Genomic DNA, 20,223 nt, shown 5'->3' with positions numbered 1-20,223 from the left:
TCAAAGTTCTTTTTGTTTCTGTGCCCTCTGCGATCTGATGTGACTTGAGCCTTATCATAAGCAGTTTTCAGACTCTCCTTCAACCTATCCACATATCCTCTGTGAGAAGTTACTGAGGTATGATCCAGGCTGGTTCCAAAAGACAAGTCCACCGGTAGTCCAGCTTCTCTTCCAAACATTAGCCGGTAGGGGGAATATCCTGCTGCATCACATTTTGTACTGTTATATGCATGCACTAGTGCAGTGATGTGCCTGCTCCAATGTGTTTTTTTCTCAGATGTCAGGGTTCCCAACATATTTAGAAGAGTCCGGTTAAATCTCTCCGGCTGAGGATCACCTTGTGGATGGTATGGACTGGTTCTAGATATCCTAATACCTAAAAGATCCAACAGCTGTTGAATCAGGGTACTTTCGAAGTCTCTCCCTTGATCAAAATGAATTTGTTGTGGTAGACCATAATGGACAAAGAACTTCTCTACCAAAACTTTCGCCACTGTAGAGGCCTGTTGTAGGGAATGCTTGAGCATAACGAGTAAAGTGATAAGTAACTATTAGAATGTTCCCTTTTCCACTTAAGTCAGATTACACACACAGGAAATCTATACAGACCAGCTCCATTGGTCCTTGGCTCTCCAAATGGCCCATTGGGGCAGCTTTCTGAGGCAAGGTCTTCCTCTGTATACATCGAAGACATGAGTGACAATAGCCCTCTACTTCAGTTCTCATATAAGGCCAGTAGAATCTGTCTTTCACCAGCTGAAAAGTCCTTTCTGCTCCCAAATGGCCGTGGTGGTCATGTAGAGCAATAAGTACCTTCTCTCGGTGCTTCTCCGCTAATAACAGTTGCCACTTTTCTTCACCATCTTCAGAGGGGCCCCTTCGGTAGACCACCCCCTGTTTGAGCTGTAGCCGATCCCACTCTTTGTGTAGAACCCGAGTTTAATTTTCAGTACTTTTGAGGAACAAGTCAGGGTGTTTGCTCTGCAAAGCTTTCAGCGCCAGACTACAAAGTGGGTATTGTTGTTGATCCAACCTAAGATCCCTCCTGGACTGCTTTGGTAAACCTTCTTCTGCAATCTGGGTGACATTACAGTAACACTTAGGCACTCCGGCGGCAGACACTCCAACATCTTCCGCTCTAGCCCCACCTTTAGTTTGCTGTTGTGCTCCATCACAGAGAGCCCTCACTCCTTCTTGGGGTGAGCTGAGTCCATTCTTCTTCTTGACCTTGGGAACAGTAAGGTCGTCTTGATAATGCATCAGCATCTCTATTTCCTATTCCTGGTCTATACTTCAAACTGAATGTGAACGCTGAGAGTGCAGCCAACCACCTATGGCCGGTGGCATCCAACTTTGCTGTGGTAAGTAGGTAAGTAAGTGGGTTATTATCTGTCTTAACAATGAACTCTGCACCATACAGGTAGTCCTTAAGTTTATCTACCACAGCCCATTTTAAGGCCAGGAATTCCAACTTGTGAGTGGGATAGTTCCGCTCAGTGGGGACTAGACTCTGCTCACGTAGGCTATGGGCCTTTGTTGTCCATCATGTTTCTGGTAAAGTACTCCACCCAGCACATCTCGGCTGGCATCCACATGCAATTCATAGGACTTAGAAGGGTCTGCATAAGCTAGAACCGGAGCAGTGGTAAGGCTCCATTTCAACTGTCTGAAAGCTTCTTCACACTGTGTAGTCCATTCTTCTTGGATGGACTCCTTCTTCTTTCTGTGGCCTTCCTTTGGCTTCCCCAAACCTTCTGAATCTGAGCCAGTTCTGTCTTGATTCTTCAACAGCTCAGTGAGTGGGTGGGCTATCTTAGCAAACCCTTCCACAAACTGCCTGTAATAAGAACAGAATCCTAGAAAGGATCTAAGTTCAGTCACGTTAGTTGGTCTAGGCCAGGAGGTAAAGGCCTCCAATTTCTGTGGGTCTGTTGCCACTCCTTCAGCAGATACGATGTGACCCAAGTAGTTCACTGAGGGTTGGTAAAAGTGACACTTCTGCAAGGAGAGCTTCAGGCCTTCGTCATGTAATCTCTTCGAGACCTTCTCCAGCCGCTCTTCGTGTTCCTCCAGTGTTCTGCCAAACACTATGACATCGTCTAAATAGACCAACACATCGATCAGGTTCATATCACCCACTGTTTTCTCCATTAGTCGCTGGAAGGTTGCCGGGGCTCCAGACAGACCTTGATGCATTCGATTAAATTCGAAAAATCCTACAGGGGTGATAAAAGCGGTCTTCTCCCTGTCTTCAGGGCACATGGGGATCTGATAGTACCCACTCTTGAGATCTAGCACACTGAACCACTTTGCTCCTGTTAAACTCTGTAGGGCATCCTCTATCCGAGGTGTGGTGTACTGATCTGGGATGGTCCTCCGATTTAGTGTCCGGTAGTCAATGCATAGTCGCAAAGAACCTTTCTTTTTCCTTACGACCACTATGGGAGAGGCATATGGACTCCAGAACTCTTGAATAATCCCCTGTCCTTTTCAGCTCAGCTAGCTGCTCCTGTACGTCTTCCAGATCCCCCAACGGGATCCGCCTTACCCTCTCTCGGAAGGGTTTACCTTCCTCCAAGCGGATTTTGTGTTCTCCACTCTTTGCAAGCCCCACATTTACTCACTTCTTGAGAAAGCAGCCCTCCATCTCAGGGGCTGATTCTTCACTCTCTCCATCCAGGCTGGGGTAAGAGGTGTGTTCTTTGGGTAGAACTCTTCCAGGGGAATGTCTCCATCCTGTTCTACCATGATGCCACACGGTGAGACTGGGGTTGCTGGACTGACTTGCCTCAGCAGTACTCTGGCAGGTACCATTACAGGCAAGGCTGTTGTGTTGCGAATACTGACCGAGAATTGTCCTTTACTTCTCTTCAGCGCTTTAGTTGACAACACCTCAGGGACAACTTCCAGGTCTCTGTCTTCTTTCTGTCTGTCCATTTCAAGAATGACTAACGGACCAGGCTGTCTTCAACTTAACTTTATAGAGGCTTTTAGGCAGACTACCTCACCCGGTTGTACCAGCTTTTCACTCTTGTCTAGGCGCCAGACTTTTCCCACTCCTTCTGGGGGGGCCTTCTGTTCCTGTACAAGATTCTGGTACACCTGTGTTAGCATGGGGTGCACTCCCTTGATTGGGATGTTCTTTTTCCTGGACAAGTGGAGTCAGAAGTCTTCTTACCAAGTCAGTGTTGGTCTCAATAATAAGGGAACTTCTGTCAGCCCCTGGAGGGCGAGGACATACCACTGCCAAAGTGTTGAAAGTTTCAGCCTTCCCTGCCACAAGTGGATCAAAGGTAAGCTTGATGGGTATATATCCATCATGGGAGAAGTTCTGTGTTCCTAAACCCCATATCTCCAGCTCTTCCAGCTTCTTCAAGGGGAGATGTTTGAGATATTTCTCATAAAAGTCTTTGTATAGTAGAGTTACTTGAGCTCCAGTGTCCAGCAGGGCTTTCATGTATATGCCCTCTATCTGAATTGGGACAATCGGGGATAGGTCCCACTAGCTTGGGAGGAAATCCATTTGCTTTAGCACGTTTACCCCGTTGAGTGGCTTGTACCTTCACACCTTGCTTCCCTGGGTTCTTTTTCTTCCGTTTTGGTCTAGCTGTGATTGTAGGGGTATGGGGTGTACAGGTCGGTTTGGAGTTGGCTATTGCAGTAGGGCGCCCAGTTGACTCCCTCACTGGGGCCCTCTGAAGTTTTCCGTCAGCCGTTGGAGTTTTGTATCTGCTTTTAGGCTTTTATGCATACCCACCTGTAATGTCCAACTCCTCCACAATTCAAACAGGATTTGTGCTTTTCCACAACTATGGGGCTTAACAGTTCTTTGGGTGCTTGAACTCCTCCATCCATTGGAGTGACGTGATTGGCGGTCAACAGGGCCATCATCTCCATTAACTGTGCCACCTGTGTCTGAAGAAGTTCGATCTGAGGGTCGCCATTAGTTGCACTAGCCGTCCTAACTCCAACGACTGATTTTGGCCTTTGGATTTTTTCTTTCTTCTTCTCCAGGATGGCTTCTTCTCATCCCGCACAATTCGGATCAGGTCCGGGTACTTCAGGATGCCACCATCTTGACGGGTTCTTAACTGGAGCATTATGGGGTCTAATGGCTGTGCTCCCCTCAAGACTTGCTTGGCTCAGACTTCATCCACAACCTGAGGGTCTAGTCCCTTTTTCAACAAGATCTGGTGTATGATCCTGTCCAAACGCCTTATATACTCCGATAGCTTCTCTCCCTCACTTTGATAAGTGTGCTCCAGCTGGTAGATCAGGTCAGAAACCTTCTACGTCCATCCAAACACATCCTGTAAGATGTCTAAGTAGTCTTGAGCCACGCAATCTCGCTTGCTGAGCTTTAAGTTCCGGATGGCTTCCGAAGCAGGTCCCCTCAAGCTCTGTGCGATCCTCTGTTTCTTGTGCGCCTCTGGCACATCCCATTCATCCAGGGCCTGGGTGGTTTGCTCCAACCATTCTTCAAAGTTGCCTTCCTCTAGAGGTACAGGCTGTCTTCCAGAGAAAATGCTGAGTTTCTGGTATGCATTTCCAAGATATGTGAGATTGCCCTTCTGACATTTTGCCACAAAGTTCCCTAAGGCTGTAAAAAGCTCTGGTATTGTGGTCAAACGTGTCTGGGAGGGAACTTTTGCCTTGACCGATTTCACTTGTGTGGATTTGGTAGGGTTCTCACCTGGCCTCTCTGGGTGCGTCAGACAGAATTTGGTTCTGTCAGACCATTTCACACTGTTACCTTGGACATTTTCAGGAACACCCTTCCTCCATTCCAGTAAGGCATAAGTGCGGGAGGTCCCATGATCTGGCCTCACAGCTATCACCCAGGCCTTCCTCTCTGGGGATAGTACCTGCACCACTTCTTTCACCCGTTTCTCCTCCCATCCTTCCCCAGGGAGTTCAATTGCCATGCTCGCTTCTGAGCGTGCGCCTTCAGCTTCGCACCACTAGACCACAGTAACAGGGTGCATCCCAGTGCCTTCTGGGGCATCTGGGAGGGGTTGATTGCAGAGTCACAGGATCCCGGATGAGCCCCCACGTGTAGCACTGACCCCCGAAGGAGCTGCTGATTTATCTCAATCCCCCTGACACAGCTGTGGTGTATTAGTGTGCAGTCAAAACCAAATCATAAAGGCAAGTTCACAATACTCAATATAATATACCTGTCTGTAGTTACCTTACCCTCCTCTTGGCTGGTGATGAAGAGAAAAACAACACTCACACAGTTGTACTTGAAAATTAACCTTATTTACTGTAAATGTTTTAAAAAACACTACAATGGTTGTACTGTCAGACCAACATAGTCTGACAGTCAACTAAACTTTACATTACACAGATACAACACAGGTATAAGAATGTCTGAAATAATATATGAGTGGTGTAGCAAAGTAAATAGGATAACCGTCAGAGTGAATTTGTCTCACTATGAGCACTATCCTATTTCCTGCGCGCTTTATTACTATACTCAATCAAAGACTAACGTGATAAAGTTTAGTACAACAATCAGAGAGCTCCCTCATTTAGTATCACACTACCCCAATATAGTAAAGGGACACAAGGCCTTGTATTTTACTAAACAGTCCTTCTTTGTTCTTCTTTTCTTCTGCTAGCAAAAACAAAGTAGATTTGTAAACCAAGTGTTAATGACTCCTGATCAAAGTAGACTGAAATATGAAAGCAACGTTCTGGTGCAGCCGCACTATGACTATGACTTTGATACCAGGGACTCAATACTAAATCCTCTTGACTCTGTGTGTGGGACTATGGGTCCCAGCAACTCTGTCTTGTGTAAACGGATGTATATAAGTATATCAAGGAACTTTTGGGCAACAGCCCTCTCACCCAACCAGGACAGTGTTGTCAGAAGACTGCGTTCTGATGCGATGCTCCGCTTCACACACTGAAACACTCCGGAACTCCCAGATGACTACGACGGGCTGCTCTGGCTCCTTCCCAGTCTTGCCTCACCGTCAGTCCAACTCTCTGGGATGTCACAGTACTGCTGCTCAGATCGCTGTTCCGTGGAGGTAGACCGCGCTGTGCTGGAGACCTCACACAGATCCTCCCAGGCTGGCCATGCGTGTCCAAGAGACCTAAGATGGCCGCTCCCAGCCTTTTTATAATCTTCCCACAATGCAGTTCTGTTCCCTGAGGTTGATGGGAGTTAATGTGCATTGTGGGTAGGTCAAGGTAATGTCCAGATATAAACAAACAAAACACTTCCATGTCAACTTGAATACAATAAAAGAATTAAAGATGCTGTCCTTTTATATTTTGGCCGCTAGATGGCGCCAGATGATAAGATATAACATAACATTACTGTCACGGAACGTCCCACACTCTGCTTGAGTGCTTCCGTCAGTATACCGCTTCCTAAGTTCTGGAACACGAGTCCAATGGATCTGGCTATAGGAACCCCCAAGAACTAGACAACACCAGTCTTGGAGTACATCAGGACTAACTCTTTATTTGAGATCTCACACACATTTATACAGCAAGCTGACTCAAAGCTAACCTAATTACCATGAGCTAATTTACTACAAAATTTACCCAGACCAGATGACAGACTTGTGGGCACCGAGCTCCACACAGTAGTATAAACACAATAGCTGGAGCTAATTACAATTAACAATACAAACAACAATCTCCCCCCTCCTCAGCCTATTCATCAACAGTTCGTCTCCTAGCCAGTCCTGGAGGCTAATGTGATCAGCTCACTCAATTAACAGGTTGAGTTCAGAATCAACCAAACCAATAATAGTCTCTACATACATCCTGGGAGATATTGTGGACAAATATTACTGTCCCATTTTAAGTAGTCCAAGATATATTTTCTCACTCACCCTGTGCCAGGATGGCACAGGGTGACTTAGACATAAGATGTATTCTGAGTTCCGCGGGCCCTCCCGTCACATCTCTCCCCTTTCCGCAGAAGACTAACATAGGAGGAGACCCCAGACGGGTTGACTCCGAAGTTAGTAAGTAGCTCCAGTCCTGTAATGCCTGTACCCACACAGTACCCCAAATAAATTGTTCCAAACAAAGCATTACTCACCCAGCCAACCTCTGCCTCTCTCAGAGAACATATCTGCCGCTGGGGAGAGGCCTGGACTGGCCCTTCTCCCTGGAGTCCTTTCTACTGTTGGAGAGAAGACAGGGTGTCTGGGCTCACTCTGTCATGCTGTTGGGGCTCTGAGCCAACTGCCCAGCATCCCTGGGGTATACAGGTGGAGACTGAAGTCCCATCCACCTTCACAGGAAATCCATCCTCTGTTAGTTGAGGGCAGAGTCCAGCAGTCCTCGGCCCTGTTGCCAGCCCTTCTGCTGGAAACCCCACACCATCTGTTCCAGCTAACTGTTGGGGAGGGAGGCCGACTGCCACGCCTCCCTGGAACTCTGTAGTTGTTGCCGGTGCTGGGCAGAGGTTGGTAACACTCTGCCCTGTTGCCAGCACTTCTGATGGGGACTCCACATCCTCCGCTCCAGCTAACCGTTGGGGCAGGAGGCTGGCTTCCTCCACTTCCAAACTGTGTAGCTGCCATTGGGGAGGTGAGCCGGCTGCTTCCTTTTCCATTCCCTCATCTGGTTGCTTGGATGACATGTCTCTGGTACTGTCTCCCAGGTGCACTGATCTTTGCTGGGGAGGGAAGGCCGCTTCCTCCACCCTGACCAACTGTTGGGGAGGGACAACACCCACCTCCTCTCCCTTCTCCCCCTGTATCTGCTGCTGGGAAGTGATTGCCACCTTCTCACCCTGGGCCTCCGAAACTGCCACAGGCGTGGGGCAGAGGTCTTGGACCCTCTGTCCGGTTGCCAGATCTTCAGCTGGAGAAGTTTGTTGTAACTCCACAGATACTGCTGTTGGTGCTGGGCAGAGCACAGTGAAGTTTGGCCCCAATACCAGCTCTTCTGCAGGAGGCTCATCAGGTTGTTCTTCCTCAGCAGAAAAGTCTATTAAATCCCCTATCTCTATAACTGGTGTCTGGGGATAGAGGTTCACCATCTCCTGTCCATGGAACCCAGAAGATGTTATCAGTGCTGGACAGAGGTTAGCAGAGCTCTGCCCTGTTGTCGGCACTTCAGGTTTGGGGACGGCAATCTTCAGATTTTCCACTGCCGATTCTCTGGCATGCTGCTGAACGTGTTCTAGCAGTTTCCTGTATGCCCTTTCCAGATGCTGTTCCTTCCTTAGCAAATGGTCCAGATCAGGTTTGAGCTCTGAGACCCCTGCAAGACCGAGCATAGCCTCTCTATATTCTCGCAGGTCCTCAAGGTCAGGCTCCCCTTCATCGCCAAACATAAAACAATCTGTAAGGCTCTCCCATAGCAATCCAGGGCCTCCAAAGTCATATCCCTCCGGAGAGCATTCTGTTGTCTCCCCTAAATATCCCTCCTCTGAGTGCCATTGCAGAGCCCGATAACGATTGTCCAGCTCTATCCCCTGCTGGACCAGCCTGTCCAACTCAGTCACCCATTGCTCCTGGGGCCGCTCTCCCAGGAATGCCATTCGCAATGCCTGTTGGTCACTGGCCCGTTGCTCTTGGTTTGGAAAGCACTTGCCCTGTTTTATACCAGCGAGCTGGAGGGCTCCAGTCCAGAGCTCCACCCGAATTTGCTGCCTAAGCTCCAGGTATTCATCCTCAGACACAATCCTGGTGTATGTTGAAAGGATGATCCGCAGCAGCCCCGGGAACTCTGATGCCAGGTCCATATCTCCGCTGGGGTGACTGAAGTCTGCTATCCTGATCTTGGATCCAGGTGGAGGTTTAGATTTCCCAGACTGCAGGAAGCTTTCCCGCTGCTTGCCACCAATGTCACGGAACGTCCCACACTCCGCTTGAGTGCTTCCGTCAGTATACCGCTTCCTAAGTTCTGGAACACGAGTCCAATGGATCTGGCTATAGGAACCCCCAAGAACTAGACAACACCAGTCTTGGAGTACATCAGGACTAACTCTGTATTTGAGATCTCACACACATTTATACAGCAAGCTGACTCAAAGCTAACCTGATTACCATGAGCTAATTTACTACAAAATTTACCCAGACCAGATGACAGACTTGTGGGCACCGAGCTCCACACAGTAGTATAAACACAATAGCTGGAGCTAATTACAATTAACAATACAAACAACAATCTCCCCCCTCCTCAGCCTATTCATCAACAGTTCGTCTCCTAGCCAGTCCTGGAGGCTAATGTGATCAGCTCACTCAATTAACAGGTTGAGTTCAGAATCAACCAAACCAATAATAGTCTTTACATACATCCTGGGAGATATTGTGGACAAATATTACTGTCCCATTTTAAGTAGTCCAAGATATATTTTCTCACTCACCCTGTGCCAGGATGGCACAGGGTGACTTAGACATAAGATGTATTCTGAGTTCCACAGGCCCTCCCGTCACAATTACATTATACGTCAAAAATGTGTCCCGCTACATAAGTTTGGAACCTCTATATGCTATAAAAGAAATTACTATTCTTCACATTAGAGGAATTGCCTTTAAATTAGTGATGAGAGAGGCGGGTGGAGTTTTCTTTTGTGGCTTGGTACCACATAGTTACAGCCAGACCTGGATTAATGTAGATATTTTAGTGCTCAGGCTGAATGGCTTTATGTGGCCAATGATCTATGCCCAATGGTCCATGTGTACTTCTTGATCTCCATCTTCTGAGTGCTTATCCTAAAGCTGGTCATACACTGTTAAAATTTTGGTCCATTCAGGGGAATTGGTCAAAAATTCCAACAGTGGGTGGCCCTGTCAATTACTTAATCAACTTTTGTTTAAGAAGCCAGGCCAAAACTTGTCAGCCAATTAGCTGCAGGCTCTGTTTGGGTACTCTAACAGCTAGTGCTAGTGGCTGTCAGAATACAATAGTCTGGAAGGGGGATTCATCTGCCCATGCTGTTTATGTGGATGGAGCTATCTGATATCTTTTATTTTGCCAACAGCCTGAAGGAAAAAAATGTATTAGTGTTTGGCCAGGTTTAGCTAACTGTTAATGTTTGACCAGATTGTATGGCACAATGTGTTTGCGGAAGCAGAGTGAAATTTTTACATACTGGACATACAGTGGAGCAAAAAAGTATTTAGTCAGCCACCAATTGTGCAAGTTCTCCTACTTAAAAAGATGAGAGAGGTCTGTAATTGTCATCATAGGTATACCTCAACTATGAGAGGCAAAATGTGGAAACAAATCCAGACAATCACATTGTCTGATTTTTGAAAGAATTTATTTGCAAATTATGGTGGAAAATAAGTATTTGGTCACCTACAAACAAGCAAGATTTCTGGCTCTCACAGACCCGTATCTTCTTCTTTAAGAGGCTCCTCTGTCCTCCACACATTACCTGTATTAATGGCACCTGTTTGAACTTGTTAGTATAAAAGACACCTGTCCACAACCTCAAACAGTCACACTGCAAACTCCACTATGGTGAAGACAAAAGAGCTGTCGAAGGAAACCAGAAATAAAATTGTAGACCTGCACCAGGCTGGGAAGATTGAATCTGCAATAGGCAAGCAGCCTGGTGTGAAGAAATCAACTGTGGGAGCAATAATTAGAAAACTGAAGACATACAAGACCACTGATAATCTCCCTCGATCTGGGGCTCCACGCAAGATCTCACCCTGTGGGGTCAAAATGATCACAAGAACGGTGAACAAAAATCCCAGAACCACACGGGGGGACCTAGTGAATGACCTGCAGAGAGCTGGGACCAACGTAACAAAGGCTACCATCAGTAACACACTACGCCACCAGGGACTCAGATCCTGCAGTGCCAGACGTGTCCCCCTGCTTAAGCCAGTACATGTCCGGGCCCGTCTGAGGTTTGCTAGAGAACATTTGGATGATCCAGAAGAGGATTGGGAGAATGTCATATGGTCAGATTAAACCAAAGTAGAACTGTTTAGTAAAAACACAACTCGTTGTGTTTGGAGGAGAGAGAATGCTGAATTGCAACCAAAGAACACCATACCTACTGTGAAGCATGGGGGTGGCAACATCATGCTTTGGGGCTGTTTCTCTGCAAAGGGAACAGGACGACTGATCCGTGTACATGAAAGAATGAATGGGGCCATGTATCGTGAGATTTTGAGTGCAAACCTCCTCCCATCAGCAAGGGCATTGAAGATGAAATGTGGCTGGGTCTTTCAGCATGACAATGATCCCAAACACACCGCCCGGGCAATGAAGGAGTGGCTTCGTAAGAAGCATTTCAAGGTCCTTTTGCGCATCGGAATTTGTACAGACGATCGCATTTTCAGCTAGGAACTTTTTCCGACTAAAAAATTGAACACCTGCTCTCGATATTTTGCTGGCGGGAGTTCCACACAGTCCACACAGTCGGGAGCATACACACAGTCGCATTTTCCGACCAAAAGCTATCATCTGTCTTTTGCTGGCCGAATTTCCGATCGCGTGTACGCGGCATTACAGAAGTTGTGTGGGCCTTACTGAAGTGGGTCTTCTTCTACAGATTAATCAGAAATAGAGTGTCTTTATTGATCTTAGTATTATTGATCCACATTTGTGTTCACTGTTTATTATATTCACTTATATGATTTACTTTATATATTATTAACATTTGAGTGCCACTAGCGCTGTTTTCAAGCACTACATACTTACAGAAGTTGGGTGGGACTTACTGAAGTGGGTCTTCCTCCATGGGGCCGCATATATGTGTACTTGTATTTGTGCTGGGAGTGCGCTGCACAGCACACTCCCAGCACAGAGACCGGACTCTCACCGAGAGATTCAGGTCTCTTAGTTATGACTGGGAACTGGGAGGTCCGATTCCCAATCACTGTGATAGCCATTGATTGCCTATTACAGTGAACAGTCATTGTGCAACCCGCTCCTATGTGTGTTGTCCCCTCTGGAGAAAAAGATACATTGTAGTGGAGTTAGAGGAGGAAATTGTAAACAAACAAAAGTGTGTGTAAAAAAAAATTAAATAATAATAATAATACAAAAATCGCTAAATCAGTGTCAGTTTTAGACTTAGGGTCAAGGTCAGAGTCAATGGTTGGGAGTTTGTGTATTTTAGGTAGGATTAAAATAAAGCATATTTTAAATTAGTATTAGTTTTAATGTATATTGGGTAGGATAAAAAAATGTGCAATACTGTTCCTGGGCCCTACTATGGGTACAAATAACATACAAATATATGGTATCTCTGCAATCGCCAGGAGCAGGAATTTATTTTGGGTTTTCTTTGGTGGTAAGTTATGGTAATAGCAAGAAATATACAGCTATTTTTTTTTTAAGTTGAGTTGTTCTTTTAAACTATTTTGGGTGATTACCATTTACCAACAAATGAAAGCCCAATTTGTCCTGAAAAAAAACAAGGTACAGTAAAACCTCGGATTGCGAGTAACGTGGTTTACGAGCGTTTAAATTCTGACTCGATGTGCGATCGTTGTCTCGCAAGATGAGCAGGATTCAGGCCTCTGGGGTGTGCAGTACCGCATGTGGCCAGAAGTGCGGGGGGCGCCGGTGATTCTCGGAGACTCTCAGAGACCATTCAGAAATACTCCATTCCCGAGCGTCTCCAAGCAGCTCCGAGTGTCTCAGAGCGTTTCCGAGTGGTTCTCTCCGAGTGTCTCCAGCCCCCCCACCTTTGGCCACATGCGGTACTGCATACACTAGCAGTGACACTGGAATGAATTATCTGAGTTTCCATTGATTCCTATGGAGAAACTCGCTTTGATATACGAGTGCTTTGGATTACAAACATGCTTCTGGAACAAATAATGCCTGTAATCCAATGTACCACTGTATAATTTACCTGGACTGTATAATTTTTCAGGAATTAGGATCTTTTTTACTCTCCATCATGAAGGGGTTAACCGCTTGCTGACCAGCCACCACAGTTCTACTGCGGCAGAATGGCACGGCTGGGTGAAATGACGTTACCTTATGTCGCTATAGACACGATAACTTTTGCGCAAACCAATCAATATACACTTATTGCAATTTTTTTTACCAAAAATATGTAGAAGAATATATATCGGCCTAAACTGAGAAAAAAAAATTGTTTTTTTGATCAAAAATTGGTGATATTTATTATAGCAAAAAGTAAAAGATATTGGGGGTTATTTACGAAAGACAAATCACTGTAAATCTAAGGGGTAGATCTGAAATGAGGGGAAGCTGTGCTGATTTTATTATCCAATCATGTGCAAGCTAAAATGCTGTTTTTTATTTTCCTTGCATGTCCCCCTCAGATCTACAGCGACTGCACTTCCAAGTGCACTTTCAGTGCAATTTCAAGTGCACTTGTAGTGCAAAGTGGATTTGCCTTTAGTAAATAACCCCCATTGTGTTTTTTTCAAAATTGTCGCTCTTCTTTTGTTTATAGCACAAAAAATTTAAAAACCGCAGAGGCGATCAATTACCACCAAAAGAAAGCTCTATTTGTAGAAAAAAAAGCACACAAGTATTGTTAGGGTACCGTGTCGCACGCCCGCGCAATTGTCAGTTAAAGCAACACAGTGCAGTATCGCAAAAAATGGCCTGGTCATTGAACAGCCAAATCTTCTGGGGCTGAAGTGGTTAAAGTATTGAAACGTTTCCAGATACTTACTCTTTTTCTTTTTTTTCATGCATAACACATAGAAGGTGACAGTTCCTAGTACTGAGATCAGCACTGCAGCGACAATTGGAACAAAGGTTTTATATTTTGCTGTCAGATCTAAAAAGTAGAAGAAAACATAAACACAACTGTTTATATCTAACATAGTTGGGTGTCCATTCTTAAAGTTATACTAAATGATTTCCTTATTCTTTAAAAATAATCCATGCACATCCAATACTTAATGGCCCTGTCATCTATTTTTCATGAATTTGTTTCTTTCTGTGTTCTTCTGCCTCCTTGTAACATCCTTTATGGGCTCATTAACTGTCACACGGTGGAGCAGGCAGACGGCGGGAGCCTTTGGCGCGAGTGGAGCCTTTTTTTTCCTTTTTCGGCTCGGTGGCGGGTGTTGTGACTGAGGATGGATCTACACTAGGGGCCATTGTTTTTTATTTTTAATAGAGGAATTGTCAAAAACTGTGTCTTCTGTTTTTATTTATTTAACTAGGTATTAGTGTAGTTCTATTCCCTGTGTTGTTTGTTTTTCTTATCAGGCACGCACTGCGCATGTGCGAGCTGCGCTGCACGCTGTGAATGGCCGGGCAATCTTCTGGGACCTGTGACGTGTCCCAGAAGGGGGGAGAGGTGAACTTCCTTCCATAGCTGGATGCCTCTAAAAACAGGGTATCCACACCCCCCCCCCCCCAAAAAAATGACATGCCAAATGTGGCATGTCAGGGGGTCACCTACACTTAAAGCGGAAGTTCTATTTTTGGGTGGAACTTTGCTTTAAGGCCCGTACAGACAATATGAAGATCGGAAGCAAAATTTCGGCCAACGAACGATCTGCTGATTTTATATTGTTAGTACGGAGCTTTCGACAGCTGATTCAGATTTTTCGTACAACAAAAGCTGGATGTGCAGACTATAACATTTTTGTCGGATGTGAACACAACGTCTGATTTTCGTTTCATCAGTACGGTTTTCGTAAGAGCAAGACTACGCATCCTCAGAAACATAGGCATCCTTAAGGGGGGGCTATTGAGGCTTGAGCCCCAAATGTGGGGCCAATAGCCCCGAGTGTCTAAGCGCAGTGGCCCCAGCTGCAAGATCTAGAGCGGCGCATTCCGATTCCCGTGCGCGCCGCCATCAGTGTTATATTACATACAGCCTGGCGCTCCCTGATTGGCTGTGCAGGCGGAAGACATAAGTGTCTGTGATCGGCCCGGTGGAGGTGCTGACTGGTCACATGTGGAGGCGGGTAGGGGCTTGACTGTGGGTGATCGCGGCCGCCCGGAGCCCCGCCTCCCTGCCTGGCGCGCGCTGTGTCTACTCCTGACGGAGGCGGGGAGGGGCTGGACTGTGGGTGATCGCGGCCGCCCGGAGCCCCGCCTCCCTGCCTGGCGCACGCTGTGTCTCCTTCTGACTGAGGTCTTTCTGTTATCTGCCCTTCCACTAGTCTGTCAGCGTGCCACTCTCTGTAAGCCCACCCCTCTGTCATCCCGCCCCTTTGTGTAAGCCCACCCCTTTCTGTCACTGCCCCCCTCTCTGTCAGTGCACCCCTCCTCTGTCAGCACCCCCCCTCTGTGTCAGCACCCCCCTCTGTCAGCCCACCCCCCTCTGTAAGCACCCCCCTCACTGTCAGCCCACCCCCCCTCTGTCAGCCCACCCCCCCTCTGTCAGCCCACACCCCCCTCTATCAGCCCCCCCTGTCAGCACCAACCCCCCCTCTGTCAGCACCACCCCCTCTCTGTCAGCACCACCCCCTCTCTGTCAGCATCCCCCTCTCTGTCAGCACCCCCCTCTCTGTCAGCCCACACCCTCTCTCTCAGCATCCCCCCTCTCTCTCAGCATCCCCCCTCTCTCTCAGCATCCCCCCTCTCTCTCAGCACCCCCCCTCCGTCAGCTCACACCCCCTCCGTCAGCATCACCCCCTCTCTGTCATCACCCCCCTCTCTGTCAGCCCACACCCTCTCTCTCAGCGTCCCCCCTCTCTCTCAGCATCCCCCCTCTCTCTCAGCACCCCCCCGTCAGCCCACACCCTCTCTGTCAGCCCACACCCTCTCTGTCAGCACCCCCCCCTCTGTCAGCACCCTCCCTCTCTGTCAGCACCCTCCCTCTGTCAGCACCCCCTCTGTCAGTACCCCCTCTCTGTCAGCAGTGCACCCCCCTCTCTGTCAGCCCACACCCTCTCTATCAGCGCTCCCCTCTCTCTCAGCATCCCCCCTCTCTCAGCACCCCCCCATCAGCCCACACCCTGTCAGCACCCCCCTCTCTGTCAGCCCACGCCCTCTCTATCAGCGTCCCCCCTCTCTCTCAGCACCCCCTCTCTGTCAGCTCACACCCTCCCTGTCAGCCCACACCCTCTCTGTCAGCACCTCCCTCTCTGTCAGCCCACACCCTCTCTCTGAGTCCCCCCTCTCTCTCAGCGTCCCCCCTCTCTCTCAGCACCCCCTCTCTGTCAGCTCACACCCTCCCTGTCAGCCCACACCCTCTCTGTCAGCACCTCCCTCTCTGTCAGCCCACACCCTCTCTCTGAGTCCCCCCTCTCTCTCAGCGTCCCCCCTCTCTCTCAGCGTCCCCCCTCTCTCTCAGCGTCCTCCCTCTCTCTCAGCATCCCCCCTCTCTCTCAGCGTCCCCCCTCTCTCTCAGCATCCCCCCTCTCTCTCAGCACCCCCCCTGTCAGCCCACACCCTCTCTGTCAGCCCACACCCTCTCTGTCAGCACCCCCCCCCCTCTGTCAGCACCCTCCCTCTGTCAGCACCCCCTCTGTCACCACCCCCTCTCTGTCAGCAGTGCACCCCCCTCTGTCAGCCCACCCCCAAAGTCAGCACCCCCTCTCTGTCAGCAGTGCACTCCCCCTCTGTCAACACCCCCCTTTGTCAGCACCCCCCTTTCTGTCAGCACCCCCCCGCCTCTGTGTCAGCCACCCCCTCTCTCTCCTGCCTCCTCCCCCCTTTCACTCACCCCCCTTACCTCCTCTCTCACCTCCCCTTTCTCACCTCCCTTCCCCCACCTCTTCCCCCCCCCCCTCAGGGGGTGGAGGCCCCATGATTCCCAACAGCGGCCCTGTGAGTGAGTGTACCAGTTCAAATGTGTCTTGCCGACAATGGCAGGAAAATGGCACTACAGAAGAGCAGCTTCGCTCAACCCCCAAACTCCGGCTTCCACACTTCCTGACTCTAAATGGCTCTCGGTAAAGCAGTCTAATGGGGGTCTTAAGGGGCAGGGGACACTGATGGGGGGAGGGGTCACTGATCTAATAGAGATCTCTAAGGGGGGTGCTGATGTAAGGGGACTCTGAGCTAATGTAGAGGGGGTGCTGACTGCTGGTGACCCATTAGATCAGCAGTCAGTGCGTGTCAGGTAGGTCAGTGTATGTTAGCCAGGTAGGTCAGTGTGGGTCAGGTAGGTCAGTGTGTGTCAGGTAGGTAACACCCCCCCTCCATACAACCCCACCGCCCGCCACCCCATCATCCCCCCCGGTGCCGGGCTCAAGCCCCTGGTCTTTTTGCCACCTAGCAACGCCCCTGCTCAGAAATGAAAGAATATATACAAAACTATTCAACACATTACATCACTTCTGAAGTTGTATTCTGTCGTACGAGAATTTTCGTATGGTGAGTAACCTCTTCACTTTCCACATGAGACATTCCACAAAAAACAGACGTTCGGTCGTCTGAAAATCTGATCGTGTGTACGATGCTTAGGAGTTGCCAAAATAACCAGTCAGCTTCCATCTATTGCTAGTCTAATACAGGGAAGGAGATGAAAGCTGAGTGCTATAAGGCAGTTGTATTTTACATTTACTTTAGGTTTTACTAATTAGCCCCTCTGCAGACAGTCATGCCTCCCATCTCAAAGAAACTGATTTCTTTTTACCTGATCCTCTGCTCTTGCAGGCCCCTCCATTGTGCTAGACTGATCCTTGTAGCCTCTTCACCCCCATGCTCCAGTAGTTGGATGGCTCTGACACCATCAAGACTGATGCAGAGACCATAGCCTTGGATGGCAAGGAACAATTCTCTTCTAGACATAGGGGGGAGCCGTTTACAGCGTGAGCGGAGGATCAGGTAAGTAAAACTACTTTTACCTTCCCCTAAACTAGCTAAACTACCATTTAACCATTGCAATGCAGGGGCAGCCCCACTGCACGGAAATCATTTCTATTTTCATGGAGTTGGACTTTAAAGGGGGGAGGGCATGAAGGAAATTATAAATAATCCATCATCATATTGCGTGTTTATCAGTTACCAGCCCTTTGTAATATAAAGTAAAGTTCACCTATATTGCTGACCGAGTCACTTGCTAAGGTTTAAAAACAGCACATGCAGCTACATAACACCAGATGTAGTGCTATTGCCTGTTCCCAAACATGGTATACAAAAACACAAGGAAAAAGAAATTCCCCCAAAAGAAGGCAAAAATTCCAAACACAATCTGCCAGAAAAACACTATGTTTATTAAACTACAAAAGCACCACACAATAATTTACAAAAAGATGGGCAATATAGGGAAATTGTCAAATGACCAAATTAAAATTGATAACGTTATCATTAAAAACACCGGAGCCGCGGCCAAACATACCCCATACATACACCAATCACAGCAGCAATTACTACTAGGTTGGCCAATATCGTATAAGGGAAACCCCAAATCAGTCCAAAAAGGAAGGTATGGTTGTATGGGAGTATGGGTGGGTGAATGGATGACAGTAGAAAGTAAGGGGATATTTTGACATCACATAGGAACTAGTGGCAGTCCGGGAACAGATCCCATATTGAGGGTATTGCAGCTGAATTGGTCGGCAGCAGCTACTGAAGATAATTGAAGCTCAGGGTATGCAAACAAAGCAGTGGTGTTTGTGGAAAGCAGTAGGGGGAGCAAGACCGACACAGACTGTATAAACTTATAGGTTGGAGTGATACTTCTCTCACCAAATAGACCGGCAGCTCATGAAGTCGTACGCTCTACCCCAGATGATATGGATGGCAAACCAGACTGCATTTACATTTCCCGTTAGATAGCAGATGTCCCGCTCTGTTGGCGCCTTCAGAAAAGAGATGGTAGCCGGCCGTCAGCTGTTTATCCCGATCATCCATTCAAAAGCACCATGGACTCGCGGCTCCGAGGTGACGTGCTGACGTCACGTGCTGACGCGTTTCACCAGCCAATCACCGCTGGTTTCCTCAGAGCAGGGAGGGGATCCGTGAGCAAAGATTAAATAGGCACATTAATGGAAGGTGTAGTTAAATCAATTGACCACCAGATGTCGCACACGGTTACCACTCATCACAGACATTTCAGCAGAGCAATGTCTCGCAAATGGCTATATATGAAAAGGCTGCAATCTATTGTGCAGAAAACTGCACTTCACACATGCTGCACGGCAGTTAGAGAGGTATTTTGGTGAAGGTGGGAGTAGGCATATATACATACCCAGAAATCAAGCAGAAAAATAATAAAAATAAAAATAGAAATAAACACAAACCACAAGGATTTTACACCATAAAATAAACACTAGAAAGACCCCCCATAGAGAGTTATAGAGCATTGAAATAAATCAAGAGAGATGGAGAAATTGATGAATTTATTTCTCCAAAAAAGGTTGAAGGCTACATTCGATATTTAACCCATTAGGGGCCATCGCCTCCAGATAATATGTCCACATCTTTTCTTTCTGGAGGAGAATGGTATCGAAGTCGCCACGTCTAGTAGGTAAATTTAACCTATAAATCCCTTTTACCATTAGGCCCCGTGGATCACGATTATGGAATTGAGCAAAATGTTGTGATATGGGGCGTTCATCATTTAGTTTTTTAATACCAGTAACGTGTTCGCGAATCCTTACCCTTAGAGCTCTTTTAGTTTTCCCCACATAAATTTTATTGCATGGGCAAACAAGTGTATAAACTACTCGAGTAGTGGAGCAGTTTATAAACTGTTTGATCTTAAAGTCAGCTCCTCCGCGGGGGTTCGGGAACACATTTGTCTGGTGGACATACTTGCAAATATTGCAATGTCCACATTTATACATGCCTGGGGAAATTTTTGAGTCACTTAACCAATTTTTCTGAGTGGTCCGGGTGTATTCAGAATGGACCAAGAGGTCACCAAGATTATTAGATCTTTTAGCTGTCAAGAGGGGTCTTGGGCTCACAAGTTCAGAGATCATGGGGGCAGATTTCAAAATATGCCAATGTTTTTGTAGAACTCCCTGGACCATTTTCCATTGGGACCCATATTTAGTAATGATCCTCGGGAAATTCTGTTCAGTATTTCCATTTTGATCTTTGTTTTCAGTATGAAAGGAATTGGTGGAAGTTGAAAGGAGTTCATCCCGATTTTTAAGGGTAGCCTTTTTCTTAGCTTTCTTAAGTGACCTATGTGAGTACCCTCTTTGTCTAAATCTTTGGTACATCTCAGACGCCTCTTCATGGAACTCCTCCTCCACAGAACAGTTCCGTCTGATCCTTAGGAACTGTCCTGTGGGTATTCCATTAATTAATGGTTTGGGGTGGTGACTTTGAGCAGACAGCAGGGTGTTAGCTGCTGTTTTCTTTCTAAAGGTACTAGTAACAATTTCATTTCCAGACCTCCGTATGGAAAGATCAAGGAAGGGGAGC

General features: G+C 47.4%; 2 protein-coding genes across 2 annotated transcripts in view; both read right to left on the bottom strand.

Annotated features, from left to right (window-relative positions):
* Positions 1–20,223, bottom strand: part of LOC141147985 (uncharacterized) — a 691,676-nt gene that overhangs the window by 96,475 nt on the left and 574,978 nt on the right. The window lies entirely within an intron of this gene.
* The window catches only part of LOC141147361 (signal-regulatory protein beta-1-like), a 94,179-nt gene that overhangs the window by 8,678 nt on the left and 65,278 nt on the right, over positions 1–20,223 (bottom strand). Inside the window, exon 5 of the mRNA XM_073634599.1 lies at positions 13,607–13,714. Within this exon, the coding sequence (XP_073490700.1) occupies positions 13,607–13,714 (108 nt within the window). The remainder of the gene's footprint in view (positions 1–13,606; positions 13,715–20,223) is intronic.

Source organism: Aquarana catesbeiana, linkage group LG06 (assembly GCF_042186555.1).
Source record: "Aquarana catesbeiana isolate 2022-GZ linkage group LG06, ASM4218655v1, whole genome shotgun sequence".
Taxonomy (NCBI): Eukaryota; Metazoa; Chordata; class Amphibia; order Anura; family Ranidae; genus Aquarana; species Aquarana catesbeiana.
Note: the sequence above shows the minus strand (reverse complement) of the source record. Positions and strands in the feature narration are given on the sequence as shown.